A 15,632-nucleotide genomic window follows, 5' to 3' on the forward strand; every position below is an offset into this window, starting at 1 on the left:
AACCCTCGTTGTCTAAAGTAGGACAACAGTATATTGGTGGCGATCGATAAGCAATTTCAAGATTAAAACTCAAAAGGACTGACTGTGTCTACATGATCAAATAGCCTAAGTAAACCACGTTAACACATCAACCATTTAATATTTAGCTGTGCACATACCTGTTGAATTAAAAGCAATCCAGTTTGAATCGCAATTTTCATATACATAACTGTACATTTTCCGCCCCACTGCTGCCAATCCCAAACCGAGCACAAATGTGGTTGAGATTGGTTCGAAAGCATTTACAAAAACACTCGATATCAACACATAATATACGAAATAGGTTTTGTATGTTGCTTTCATTTTCACTTCAAATAAACATTTAGCTACCTAGTGTATAATTTTTGAACGCAAATGCTTTCAGTCCAACTCAGCTATTTCCTCCTACGTAATCATTATGCGACAACACGGCTTTTTTTTATTGGAGAAAAATCAGTATACAGTGATCCCTCGCCACTTCGCGGTTCACTTATCGCGGATTCGCTATTTCGCGGATTTTCATAATGCATTTTTTTTTTTTTTTTGGTGCATTGTGCTCTGCATTCTGATTCGCTAAAAACTCACTCCCGCTTCTTGTATCAAAACATGCTACGAATTGTGCAATCATTTTGTCGTCTCGTGCAGTTATGTGTACGTACATAAAACAGCTTGGCAAATTTACATTAAGTTGGCCAAATTATCTTGTAATTTCGAACATCTCCTAAACCCATAATAACCCACTGCAGAGCGCAGTCAGGATGCAGCGGCCCAGTCTGAAGAGCAGTGAAACGGCCTACACGTGAGTCACTGTATTTGTATACATGTAATAGTTGCTAATTGTAAAAAAAAAAAAAGTTTTCTATTTCGCGGATTTCACTTATCGCGGGTCATTTTTGGAACGTAACCCCCGCGATAAACGAGGGATTACTGTACATACAAGAAGTATACAAACATACAATGATAACATATGCTAGGGGGTACAACAAATGACACATTATACAAAGACCTTAAAAGATGCACACATATTGATTGTTTTAACAGCTTTCCTATTAGAAGAATGTAGAATGGTCTTATCGTATTGGTCGAAGTGTTTTTTTTGTGAATTTACATTTATGAATATGACATTTTGCCATTAGCACAATCAGATTTATAAGGCAAAAATGTTTTTCTTTATCTTTATTATGGTTAAGGAAACCGAGCAGCACATTCTCCCATAAAAAAACAAAAGTCATCAAGAATATTAACAATTATAAAACTGAATATCTTTCCATAATTGTTTTACATGTAGTGTGACAAAAGCCAAAAAGGATCTGCCCACTCCATCAAGAAGTGAGGACAACAACACAGGGCATCCATGGGACCTCTTGGAACCATGGACTACACCTGCAGAAACTGGACAACAGGGGGAAGCAGAAGAGATACCCATCATAGACCTCTCACTGCTGACTCTCGACACACCACCTCCAGTGGAAGAAACAACCAGCTGGTATCATCAAGTAGAATCAGCCGACAGTAACACGGAAGCAGCAATGTGGGCGTCAGTTTTGCATGACCTAGATTTGGAACAGGAAGCTTGAGTTATAGCTGAGTGCACTAACTGGAGTTTAAGATTGCGCAATAGTAGTCTGTTTTAGACAGAGGCCCAGAACCTTGGGAACTTCCCCTGTAAAAATAGTATATAAAGAGAACAGATATCATGAGAGAACTATGATACTCACTGACATATGAGACAGACTTCATATGGAGAATCATCTTAGGTAAATTTACTATTGCACTATACGCTTTTTGTTGGCCTAGAACAATATTTGAGAACTGGATAATTTTGCCTAAGTACTTATTGGATCACTATCTGAATCTACCTGGTTGAACTTTGTGAACCCGTACCTGAGTCTCCGAAACACAGGGGTCTAGACACCTCTTGATTGCGGACAAAGCGGCATTCACACATTGAAACATCAGGTCCAGAAGTGTTTAGCAATAAAATGAAACAGCCAAATACCAGTTACAATATATTGAGTCTATACACAGGGTTGGAAGCAGTGGCGTGCCGTGGGCCTGGGGCCTGTGCCTTCAGTGAGGTCCTACACAGTCCCACCCGAATTAATCCACCTCTTATTACCATCATTATGATGCCATGGCTCTAGACACTATACATTTAGACAGAAATGCAGTATAACCAGGCGTTGCGTCACCTTGAAATTGATAAAAATGTAAATTTTGGGGTAAACAGTGTTTACCCAAAAACATAACACAATCAATGAGTCTTTTCAATATTTCCCTATTTTTCTTCACCTTTTCATTGTGCAGCTCCGTTGCCCTGCGCGTTTGTTCGTTGAGCTGCAGATCCACTCGGGTGTCCCCAAAAGTTTTCAAAAGCACAATTGCTTGTCAGTGCCCAGCCGTACTTTGGTGTCTCGTTGCTGCCTTGGTTAGACAACTCAAGTTTGCAAAGCCAGTGTGGCTCCAAACACCAAATCGATCACTTGCAAATAATAGGCATTCCCAGCAGTACAGTTTGCAGTGCTTCTCGGAGCCTGTGAGCCATTGATAGCGCTCGTAGTTGGAACTTTGAAAGTGGCGAACGAACCCCTTTCCCGCCTGTGACAGGCTTTGTAGCGTCGGCGTCGGGCGACCTCTCCTTACAATGTCTAACTTTTCTTGAAAAGTTCGTCTTGAGATATAATATATAATTATATCCTCGACCAAATCGATATCTTCTCCTCCTTCCGCCATTGTGGGTTGAAAAAACAGCTTAGTAGTACGCAAATTAATTTGTTTATCAAATTCAGTTTCCTAGTTCTGAGGTTCTGCATAGACCTGCCCATAGGACCTGCCTCTCAATATTGGTAATCCAATCAAAAGACGTGCACGCACTACGCCTGCTAGCTGGCTCCTGTGTAACACTGGAGCCAGCCAGCAGGCGTACAATAGCCAACTCTAAAGCTGATTGGTTGACACTAAATTTTCATTTCCATTCACTTTAAGCTACAAGTGCCCGCACTGTTGATTCTGAAGGTCTGAGGGCAGATTTTAGACCCCTGGCAACACATGATGGCTGAATATGATTGGATAAAAGATCTAACATAAAGACCAGCCCTCCAAATCTCAACCTGGGGCTGGAAGCAGTGCAACCAAGAGGAAAACTATGAAATGAAGAGTATAACTCTTACTCTGGGGAATAATTTAATACATATTTGTGGGGAAATATTTTTTTTTTTTTTTTTTTATATTCTGATGATGTTTAGGCCAGCAGAGAAGGCCTTGCTGGCCCTGACGGCCCACCACTGGTTGGAAGTGAATAGTATTAAGATATTGGAATTCGGAATCTAGCATTATTGCTGTGAGAATACCAATTACAGGAAAGTGACCAAGGGGCTGAGCATTTAAGGTAATTGAACTATTTTGCTATTTAGTCAATATTGTTAGAAGTGTTAACGCATTTAAAGATTTGCAATATTATCTGGCATTAGTATAAAGTGTATTAAGGAGTGATTGAGCACTATTGTTGTATTAATGAAAACTGTATAACCATTGAAGTGTGATAACGTGTATAAGACAAAAAACAGAGTGATTTAATAAAAGCTAGAAACTTTGACAACTAGGCCAGTTTAACGATCTGGAGAGAAACGCCTTTGACACTCTCACTGAACAGAAAGTGACACTGGTTATAGGTTAAGGCTATAGCACTAAATATTACTTAATTGTGTGGACAATAAAAAGTATATCAGGGATTAGAATTTACATCCCACATATAACAATACTAGTTTCCAAGTGACTACTAGCTGACGAGCATAATAATCAACAGAGATTATTAGGTATTGATATATAAATAAATAAAAAGGACAGGTGGTTAAAGGAGATCTTAGTATAAATTTGAGTAGTTAGAAGAAATATAATACTCTAAGAGCCCACAATAGAATTATAAAGGGAGTGACAATGCGAACTAAGGAACAAAGCCAACTCACGCAAAGGGCCACTAAGAATAGATAGAAGGGATGGTAGGGCCGCTCGGCTAGGCCCTTGTTGCACCGAAGTAACTAAAATCCTAAAGTACTCTGCCTAGCCAGAGGACGGGATAGAGGCTTTTGCTGCAGGCGACGGGCAAAAGTCAGTACCGTGACAGTAGACAATGCCAAAATAAATGTGAAACTGTTTCTAGATGCTCAACACAAAAAGTACAATCAATGTTAATGTCTTTTTTGAGTTTCTTCAGGTAATGATTCGCATGGTGATACTTATGGATCATTCTGAAAGAGACCTCTTTGACCTTGTTAACAAGCAGGTATTTGTGTGGTAATAACCAGACTTTTTCCCAACAGATATTAGTGACCAATGTATTCCAGTAACTTGTGACATAAGGAATGGATACAATATCCCTTTGAAATAAAGCACGTATAGACCTATTGTTCTGAGGGAGTACGGAGAAACATATTTTCCCTATTGGAGGGTCAACTGGAATAAGCGAGGGTAGGTCAAGAAGGTGAGGTCTGGCTACACCTCTAAATAACATAAGAGTTCCAGATGGAATAGCATCAAAGACTATGGCAAACTCTCTAGGTGTTACAGGGATATTGTAACGAGATAAAAATTCCTCAGAATTGAGTAACAATCCTTCTGCATGTCACATCCTGACCATAGAGAGTCCTTATTTTCTATGGTAGAGTAGGTCAGGGTGTGACTGGGGGGTTAGTCTAGTTTATTATTTCTATGTGGGGTTCTAGGTTTGTTTTTCTATGTTGGTGATTGTGTATGATTCCCAATTAGAGGCAGCTGGTAATCGTTGTCTCTAGTTGGGGATCATATTTAAGTAGCTGTTTTTCCCACCTGTGTTTATGGGATATTGTTTTGAGTTAGTGCACGTAGCATCTCTGTTGTCACGGTTCGTTGTTAGTTTTTGTCTTTGCTTAGTTTCACTTTCTATTAAATAATGTGTAACTCAACATCCGCTGCGCCTTGGTCCGACATTTATTCTAGCGAACGTGACAGTGCATTAAAAAGTTGCCTCACCAGTAGGATATGACTATTGAACCAGTTCTTAAAAAATAAAGACTTGTTTCTATACAAAATGTCCTTATTGTTCCAAATGAAATACCTATGAGGGGAATTCTTAAAAATATATTAACGACCATGCTAAGAATACTTGTCCATGAAAAGCAGATCATTTTGCAGGAATCTTATCAATGTCATAGTTACAAAGTAACATAAAATTGAGGCCACCAAAACGGGAAAAGATATAAGGGATGAAATTCCAAATTGAAGTAGGATTCTTTAAAAAATGTTAAGCCCAATATATCTTAAAAGTATTATTCAAAGTAGGAAAATTGAGTCCACCATATTCATATGAGTTCATAACGACAGATTTCCTAATATAATGTGTATGATTTTTCCAGATAAAGTTGAAAAGCACCTGGTCAACCGCTTTACCTATTTTGTTGTCAAGATATAGGGACTGGGCTGCATAAGTAAGTCTGGAGATACCTTCAGCTTTAGAAAGCAATACTCTACCTTTCAAGGATAAATCCCTCTGCAACCAATGGTTCAACTTCTTTTTGTTTTTTCAATAATAGGTATACAATTTAATGAGCATCTTTCCTGTTGATCCTTAGATATGGTAATCCCAAGGTATGTTACTTTTTCCTTGACTGGAATATTGCATGTAGAGGGTATCACACAGTCTTTAACAGCAAACAGTTCACACTTATTAAGGTTTAGGCAAAGACCAGATGCTTTGGAAAATATATTTATCACATCGACTGCTCCAGGAATCTGGTCAGCATCTTTCAAAAAGAGGGTTGTGTCATCTGCAAGTTGACTTATGATAATATCTCTGTCCGCAAGAGAGATCCCTTTTATATCACTGGATTTAACAAAACTTGTAAGAAGTTGGGTTGCAAGCAGGAAGAGGTAAGGCAAAATTGGGCAACCTTGCCTAATTCCTCTTTTCATATCAAATCTAGGAGAAGTGCCATGCTTTAACTTAATTGAACTGTTCCCATTCATATAAAGAGTTTTAATAGTACTACAAAATAATTCCCCAAAACCAAATTTCTCAAGGGACTGAAATAGAAACTCATGTTCCACTGTATTGAAGGCTTTATAAAAGTCTAAGAAGAGAATAAAACTATCTTCGAAGATTAAATCAGAATAATCAATAAGGTCTAACACCAGTCGGATATTATTAGATATATGTCCATTCCTCATGAAGCCAGATTGTGTCTCTTCTATAATTGAGTCCAATAGTGCCTTCATTCCTTTTGCAAATATAGAGGCTAATATTTTGTAGTAATTATTGAGCAGACAGATTGGACGCCAATTATCGAGTAGAAGCAAGTCTTTTTTGGGTTTAGGGATTAATGTAATCAGACCTTGAGTCAAACTGGGAGGGAGAGCATTATTTACAATGCTTTCAGAAAATTCCTCCAACAGATAACTGTTGAGAAAAAGTTTTGTAAAACTCAGCAGATATACCATCAGTCCCAGGGGACTTATTATGTTTGTAGGTGTTCAATAGAATAAATGATCTCTTCAACTATAATAGGGTCATCCCACTGTTCCCTCTTAGCCTCCCCGATTGATTTCACATCCCCCAGAGAGTCAAAGAAAAGTGTTGAGGAAACCTCACAATACTTAGAACTATATAAATTCCTGTAAAGGTTACTGCTAAAGTTAGAGATTAATTTGGGATCATCTGTGATGAGGCCATTAATATTTAATTGTTGAATTGTATTATTTTTAGAGTGGTATTTTTCTAACATGAAAAAATAAGATGAATTTTGTTCACCCTCCTCTAGCCACTTCTTCCTAGATCTGACAAAGGCTCCCTCTGCTTTCAGTTCATACAGGCTCCCTCTGCTTTCAGTTTATACTGTCTCCCTCTGCTTTCAGTTCATACATATCATCCAACTTGTGTTGTAGCTCAAACAGAACAGATGTGTCCTCCTGAGAGACTTTCTACAGGCATTTGAACAAGAGAAGACCTTTGTAGTTACAATTTCTTCTTCAGCTCTCCTTGTCTTAGCAAGAATACTCCCATATTTTCTTAAATATTTTCCAACCGCATATTTAAAATGCTCCCAGTTATTACTGTATTAATTGTCATTTATAGCTTTGTTCCAAAAGTGTGTAATTAAATTGTTTGTTTATCTCCATCTTGACCAACTCATGTTTTAGTATAGAGCTATTAAGCTTCCAGTAGGATGCTCTGCCAAGGCCATTATCAGAGATAAAACGTTTAATGTCAATATAAATAGCTCTATGATCAGTAAGGGGAGTGACCAGGATGTTAACAGAAATATTCTGTTTCTCAAAACATTTAGACACCAGCCAAAAATCTATGCGTGATTGTCTGGAGCGGTCTTATTACTCTCTGTGAAAGACTAGTCATTAGGAAACTTTACTCTCCAAATATCTATAATATCAAACCTTTCCATAAACTGCCTCAAACTTGTATTCATAGAAGTGGACTGTCCCGGAGGCCATCTATCAATTAAATTATTCAGAGAAATATAAAAAATCCCCACCTACAATAAGTAAAGCATTCGGGAACTTGGTTAGCCATGGAGAAAACGCTTTTCTAAAGATTCAAGTAACTGATCATTTTCAAGTTTGGAATTGTAACCATAAATGTTGGTAATAATAATAATTATGTTGTTAAAGTTGATAACAAGATAAAGAAAGTGACCAGAAGGGTCACAGTCGGAGTGCAAAATACTTACATTGAAATTATTCTTTAGAGTGGTAACTCAAGCAGAGTGTTCAGAACCATGAGAGCCATACATCATTACCCCACTGAGATGTTGACGTCAGTTGAAGTTGACGTCAGTAGCAACTGAATGAGACTCTTGAAAAAAACTAAATCTGTTTTAAGCTGTTTGGCAAATAAAAATAATGCTTTGCGCTTTACATTATTTCTTAACCCCCTAGCATTGAGTGACACAATAGACAATGGCAAAGTGGAATATAGAACAAAGTACTATGAGCTAAGCAACAATCGCAAATCGAAAAAGAATATAAGGAAACCAGTGTTGCATACCATATACAGTGGGGCAAAAAAGTATTTAGTCAGCCACCAATTGTGCAAGTTCTCCCACTTAAAAAGATGAGAGGCCTGTAATTTTCATCATAGGTACACTTCAACTATGACAGACAAAATGAGGGAAAAAAATCCAGAAAATCACATTGTAGGATTTTTAATGAATTTATTTGCAAATTATGGTGGAAAGTAAGTATTTGGACAATAACAAAAGTTTCTCAATACTTTGGTTTATATACCCTTTGTTGGCAATGACAGAGGTCAAACGTTTTCTGTAAGTCTTCACAAGGTTCACACACTGTTGCTGGTATTTTGGCCCATTCCTCCATGCAGATCTCCTCTAGAGCAGTGATGTTTTGGGGCTGTTGCTGGGCAACACAGACTTTCAACTCCCTCCAAAGATTTTCTATGGGGTTGAGATCTGGAGACTGGCTAGGCCACTCCAGGACCTTGAAATGCTTCTTACGAAGCCACTCCTTCGTTGCCCGGGCGGTGTGTTTGGGATCATTGTCATGCTGAAAGACCCAGCCACGTTTCATCTTCAATGCCCTTGCTGATGGAAGGAGGTTGTCACTCAAAATCTCACGATACATGGCCCCATTCATTCTTTCCTTTACACGGATCAGTCGTCCTGGTCCCTTTGCAGAAAAACAGCCCCAAAGCATGATGTTTCCACCCCCATGCTTCACAGTAGGTATGGTGTTCTTTGGATGCAACTCAGCATTCTTTGTCCTCCAAACACGACGAGTTGAGTTTTTACCAAAAAGTTATATTTTGGTTTCATCTGACCATATGACATTCTCCCAATCTTCTTCTGGATCATCCAAATGCTCTCTAGCAAACTTCAGACGGGCCTGGACATGTACTGGCTTAAGCAGGGGGACACGTCTGGCACTGCAGGATTTGAGTCCCTGACGGCGTAGTGTGTTACTGATGGTAGGCTTTGTTACTTTGGTCCCAGCTCTCTGCAGGTCATTCACTAGGTCCCCCCGTGTGGTTCTGGGATTTTTGCTCACCGTTCTTGTGATCATTTTGACCCCACGGGGTGAGATCTTGCGTGGAGCCCCAGATCGAGGGAGATTATCAGTAGTCTTGTATGTCTTCCATTTCCTAATAATTGCTCCCACAGTTGATTTCTTCAAACCAAGCTGCTTACCTATTGCAGATTCAGTCTTCCCAGCCTGGTGCAGGTCTACAATTTTGTTTCTGGTGTCCTTTGACAGCTCTTTGGTCTTGGCCATAGTGGAGTTTAGAGTGTGACTGTTTGAGGTTGTGGACAGGTGTCTTTTATACTGATAACAAGTTCAAACAGGTGCCATTAATACAGGTAACGAGTGGAGGACAGAGGAACCTCTTAAAGAAGAAGTTACAGGTCTGTGAGAGCCAGAAATCTTGCTTGTTTGTAGGTGACCAAATACTTATTTTCCACCATAATTTGCAAATAAATTCATAAAAAATCCTACAATGTCATTTTCTGGATTCTTCTTTCTCATTTTGTCTGTCATAGTTGAAGTGTACCTATGATGAAAATTACAGGCCTCTCTCATCTTTTTAAGTGGGAGAACTTGCACAATTGGTGGCTGACTAAATACTTTTTTGCCCCACTGTAGATATAAATGATTGAGTGAGAATAGTTTAGCATAACAAAGCTAACTGCCAGAATAAGAAACAACAAAGAGCTTGCTCACTGCCTATACTGCAGGTAAAAATATCAGAAGTGAGAGAACAAATAAAATAGCAAATATCCATTACTCCAGTAGTCCTGTGCAGTTAGAACGAAGGTTAAATCACCTTAGAGCCGGGAGTGGGATCTGCTCACATCAGAGGTAGCTATCTAGGTGGCCTATGTTGACCACCAGGCACAGTCTTTGACAGTCCTCAAGGAGGAAGGTTGATTTCGGATCAGTTGATGAAAGCGCGCCCTCCGATGAAGTAAGCCGCTTTTCCCTCTTTTCATGCTTTTTCCACAGCTGGCCACAGTTTCTCTCTCCTTTCTCTGTCTGCTTTCGAGAGGTCTTCAGCAAAACGTAGATTGTTATTGTGTAGGAAAGTAGACTTCTTGGCTGCTTTCCAAATGGCATCCCTGTAGATCCGCGATGTGAACTGGAGAATGATACCTCTGGGCTTGGAGTCACCCTGCCTTCTCGTGCCAAGGCGATGTACAGTGTCGACAACATCTGCTAGCTTAGCCTTCTCCACAGGTAGGATAGCTTGGCAGACTTTGATGGTCTCTTGCCGCACGTTCTCCCCATCTGCTTCGGGAACTCCATACAGTCTCAGATTCCACCGTCTGGAGTAGCTGTCGAGATGTCACATGCCCCCCTCCGTGCAGAGCGAGCTAGCACGGGACCAGTTCATACAGGCAGAGCGCCTACGGAGCTGCGCATACAGACCCAGCTAGCTCATCCTGAGTCATTGCAGATAGCCTTGAAGATGGCTTTGGAGAGGGAGCTGGTGTGGGCTGGTGCTTCAGCTGGGGCTTTGGTGGGGGTGCAGGGAGACACACCCTCTGTGCGAGCTGGGGGGCAGAGCAGCCAGGAGCCGGAAAAGCCTGCATGGGTGGCTGAAATGACAGAACTCATTCGTGCTGTGTCGCTACAGGCGGCACGAAAGACACGCCCTGGTCCCAGGGTCTGCTGGGGTTGTGGTCAGTCAGACCATCTGCGCCGGGATTGCCCCATGTCCACCAGAGCTCAGGGAAACGGGTAGTGCGGACCCGTGGTTTTCTATCCCAACCACCATCTTCTTCAAGGGGAGCCCACCAGCACAGACGGGGAAGCAAGGCTCCACTTCCCCCAGAAGCAGACGAGGGCAAGCGGATGGAGCCTGTTGTTGTGGTGGGCCGGACCTGTGTTGGGGACTTTTGTCATGTCCCTGTCACTGTGGAGGGGGTGCCCTGCTCCGCCCTGGTGGACACTGGGTCCACAGTAACCCTGGTGAGGCCAGATATTGTGCCAGGTTGGACACAGTGTGAGCCCACAACTGTGCAGCTCCGCACAGTCACAGGTGAGCTGGCACCCATGAAAGGGAAGGGAATAATGACTCTGACAGTAGGGGGCAGGACTGTGTGTCATCCTGTGTGGGTGGTGGCTGTGCAGGAACCTTGTATCCTGGGGTTGGACTTTTTTAGGAGCACAGGCTGCCAGTTAGACCTAAATGGGGGCACACTGAGCTTCCAGGGAGGGCCGGCAGTCACCATGGCTCCCCCTAATGTCACATTCACTCAACCCAACAAACCCTTTACTCCAACAGTTAAAGCAGCAGAGACCCATGGCTGCCCCCCCTTCCCCACATCTGTGTGTGACTTTTCCCCAGCCCCCTGTCACCTACAGCTGTGTGTTACATTCCCCCAGCTACCTCCACGACACAGCCCTCTGTGAGCCCGGGCCGCACCCCCCCAGCCCAGCTACCCCAGATGGGAGAGGAGAGGACACTGTCTGCAGTGAGGGAGATATGGGTAAGGAACTGTGTTGGTCTTGACCCCGAGCAGCAGGAACAGTTGTGTCAGTTTCTGTTTGAATTCAGAGACAGCTAAGCGCTGAGTGAGGAAGAGGTGGGTCAGACTCATCTGGTGCAGCATGAGATCGACACCGGTGATGCTCGACCCATCAAGATGCGTCCCCGCCGTATCCCGCTGGCACGCCAGGAGGCGGCAGACAAGGCTGTGTTGGAGATGCAGCGGGAAGACTTCATCGAGCCCTCAGACAGCCCCTGGGCGGCGCCAGTCGTCATGGTTCCGAAGAAGGGGGGCAAGCTGAGGTTCTGTGCGGACTACAGGCGGCTGAATGAGGTAACCAGGAAGGACTCATACCCCATACCACGTATCGATGAGTCGCTGGACCTGGTTAGGGGATCCTCCTGGTTCTCCTCACTAGACCTCCGCAGTGGCTACTGGCAGGTGCCCCTCTCCCCAGAGGCCAGAGCCAAAACGGCATTCTCCACTAACAGAGGACACTGGCAGTTCAAGGTCCTGTGCTTCGGCCTGTGCAACGCTCCAGCTACTTTTGAGCGTTTGATGGACAGGGTGCTGGATGGCATCCCCCGACAGCAGTGTCTGGTATACCTCGATGACATCCTGGCCCATGGCAGCTCCTTCCAGTCAGCCCTGGGGGCGCTACGGCGTGTGCTGGAGAGGGTGGCTGCCGCAGGTCTGAAGCTCCACCCCGAGAAGTGCCACTTCATGAGGAGAGAGGTGTCCTTCTTGGGCCACCGAGTGGGGAAGGAGGGGATCAGCACCATGAAGGACAACGTGGGGGCTGTCAGAGACTGGCCCACCCCCACCAACCAACGTCAGCTGAAGAGCTTCCTGGGCCTGTCCTCGTACTACAGGAGGTTTATACGTGGCTTCTCAAGCGTCGCTGCTCCCCTGAACCGCCTGCTGCCGAAGCACAAGGCTTTCACTTGGACAGTGGAGTGTGAGGAGGCCTTCAACACCCTCAAACGTGCACTGATCGAGGCCCCCGTGCTCACCCCCCCTGACCTCACCTTGCCCTTTATCCTGGACACAGATGCGAGCAATGTGGGCATGGGTGGGGTGCTGGCCCAGGTGGGGCCAGAGGGGGAGAGAGTGGTGGCGTACTTTAGCAAAACATTTGACAAACATGAGCGCCGCTACTGTGACACCCGGCGGGAGCTCTTGGCTGTTGTATCTTCCGTCAAACACTTCAAGTACTACCTGGGAGGCCTGCCCTTTACTTTAAGGACTGACCACTCTGCTCTCCAGTGGCTCATGTCTTTCAGAGAGCCAGAGGGGCAGGTGGCACGCTGGTTGGAGGAGCTTCAGCCGTATGACTTCACAGTGGGGCAGGGGCACGCCACTCCAACGCCGACGCCATGTCCCGTCGGCCCTGTACTGCAGACGGCTGCCGCCACTGTGAGCGGAGAGAGGGACGGGAGAGAGAGCTGTGTGCAGAGGGGGGGGTCTGTGCCACAGTGTGTCGGGCGAGCGGGCCTGTCTGCTGTGAGCTGCAGACGTGGCTGAATGGGGGCAGCAGCAGGGACGGGACACAGACCTACAGCCAGTGCTACAGTGGGTAGAGGCGCAGGTGAGGCCACCATGGGAAGAGGTGACAGTGCTCTCACTCGCGACCAAAGGGTTGTGGTCAAAGTTTGAGCGACTGCGGCTGGATGATGGCGTGCTACAGCGGGCATGGAAGTAGTCGGCTACGGGAGAGAAGAGGTGGCAGGTGGTGGTCCCAAAAGCATTGCGGGAGGCTGTGCTCCAGAGTACTCATGGGGGGGTGGGGACTGGAAACTTTGGGGTCACAAAAACACTGCGCCGCCTCCGTCAGGGCTTTTACTGGGGGCAGCACAAGAGGGATGTGGAGGACTTTTACTGGGGGCAGCACAAGAGGGATGTGGAGGACTGCACAGCGAGAAAGGGCCCTCCAGGCCGCTCTCATGCTCAGCTCCAACAGTTCCCAGTGGGGGCTCCCATGGAGAGGGTGGGAGTAGATGTAGTTGGGCCGTTCCCCACCACAGACAGTTGAAACCGCTGGTTGCTCACGGCCATGGACTATTTCACAAAATGGCCCGAGGCCTATGCTCTGCCTGAACAGGAGGCAGAGACCATCGTCGACGCCCTGACAGCGGGGATGTTCAGCAGGTTTGGAGCTGCGGAGTCCATCCACAGCGACCAAGGCAGAAACTTTGAGTCCCGTGTGCTCGACACCATGTGTGAGAGGCTGGGTATGCACGAGACCCGCACTACTCCTCTCCATCCTCAAAGTGATGGCCTTGTGGAGCGCTTCAACAAAACGCTTGGACAGCAGCTGGCCATCGTCTCTTCCAAACACCAGCGTGACTGGGACAAGCACCTGCCTATGGTCCTCATGGCATGCCGCTCCGCTGTCCAAGACTCCACCTCCTGCACGCATGCCCTCCTCATGCTAAGGAGAGAGATTCGCACCCCTGCGGAGATGGCGTTTGGTCGGCCCCTGGATAGCTGGTGAATGCAGGTGTGAGGCAGAAGAGGAACTATGACGTGCACACCCGGGGAAGGCACCTTGTGGCTGGGGAGCTGGTCTGGGTCTACAACCCCCTAAGGGAAAAAGGCAGATGCCCCAAGTTGGACAGTCACTGGGTGGGACACTGCAGTGTCCTGGAGAGGGTAGGGGAGGTTGTTTACCGGGTGCAGCTTCCTCCCAGGGGGAGAAAGGTGACACTGCACCTGGACAGGTTAGCCCCATACAGAGGGGCCTCTTCTTCCCAAACCCCAGGGACCCCCACAATTCCCCTCTCTGGCAATGACATTCTCCAGGCACCGCAGACAAGGCTCCAGACAGCCCACTCCCCCTGTCTCCCTCCCTGTGTCACCACGTGGTTCCTCAGAGCCACGGACTGTATTACCCGTTCCCGCTTCCTTGTCCCCCATATCCCTGCCTTCATCCCCTGGTTCCCAGAGGGGCACTCTGCGACCATCATGGCCACACAGGCAAAGGAGACCTCCGGGTCGCTTCAGAGACTTTGTTTGTTCCCTCGGGGACGAGGGACTTTGTGGTGGGGGGGCTGTGTAGCGACCCGCACAGACAGCTGTGTGTTATGTGTTAGGCTAGGAGGTGGTTGTGTTGTACTTACCAGTACCCAGTGTTCGCGGGGTCCGACATGACAATCAACCTGCTATCTGCCAATCACGGGAATGCCTGGAATGTTCTGATGGGCATCCTGGCGGTTGGCGGAGTGGCGTGGAGGGGGGTTGGGCAGGGGGGTGGAGCATTGGAAGTTAAGACCAGGTTTAGCCTTTGTTCTCTCTCTTACGTCTGGCCTTCACAAGAGAAGGTCACGGTTGGCTTGTGGGTTATCTTTCATTTATTTGGCGTGGGCTACGGCCAAACAGTAGCCTGTGTAAAGTTGGGTTAATAAACCGTCAATTCGTAAACTCAACCCTCTGTCTGGACAATTGTTCCTTTATGATCTAGTCAGACAGAGAAATGCAAGTAGCCAAGGAAGGACCACAATACCTTTACTTACGACAAATTAAAATATGTTCAAAAAAATTAAAGTTTCAACGCCGTTAATTGGAAATGCTCCCCAAAAGAAACGTTAACACACCGGTACTAAATGTTCAACGTACCTGTTCTGTTGAAGGAGATCCACTCTGGTCTACAACATTCGTGAAAATAGTCAAACACGTTCTGGTAGGTTGCGAGGAAGCCGGTGAGAGCCGCAGCCATACCAACCGCTATGCTGGTACTGATGGGCTCAATCGCCGCCGTCGCAGTGATGTTCGACAACAGTAACCCCAACAGAAAAAACGGTTGCATCTTTGGCCATGTTTACTAGCTAGCTAGAGGTGTATATTTAGCTAAACAAACTTGATTGCAGACTGTTAAGTAAAATTAGATACAAAATGGTATTGAAGAGTATAGCCAAAACACCGCCTGAGCGAGCCACACCTCTCTGGTCTGAGCTCCCTCTTCTTCTATGACATAGTGGCGGTCCGCAAACCAACATTAAAGGTGCAAATTAAAGGCCACATCCGTTCCCTCTGAGAGGGACAAAGAATTACTGAGAAGAAACCGCGTCAGCCCCTCGAAAGTGAGGCATCTTGCATTTCTGAATGCAAATCTCTAATAAATGCAAA

At 45.3% G+C, this 15,632-nt stretch overlaps 1 protein-coding gene across 2 annotated transcripts in view; it reads right to left on the bottom strand.

Annotated features, from left to right (window-relative positions):
* Positions 1-15,312, bottom strand: part of LOC139552046 (torsin-1A-like) — a 33,327-nt gene extending 18,015 nt beyond the window's left edge. The window contains exon 1 of one of the 2 annotated variants that reach the window (XM_071363404.1): positions 15,123-15,312. In XM_071363404.1, the coding sequence (XP_071219505.1) occupies positions 15,123-15,312 (190 nt within the window). Of the gene's footprint in view, positions 1-158; positions 404-15,122 lie in introns of those variants that run through there. The other variant, XM_071363403.1, reaches the window with a different exon arrangement.
* Between the last annotated feature and the right edge of the window lie 320 nt (positions 15,313-15,632).

This window comes from Salvelinus alpinus, chromosome 24, assembly GCF_045679555.1.
Source record: "Salvelinus alpinus chromosome 24, SLU_Salpinus.1, whole genome shotgun sequence".
Classification (NCBI taxonomy): domain Eukaryota; kingdom Metazoa; phylum Chordata; class Actinopteri; order Salmoniformes; family Salmonidae; genus Salvelinus; species Salvelinus alpinus.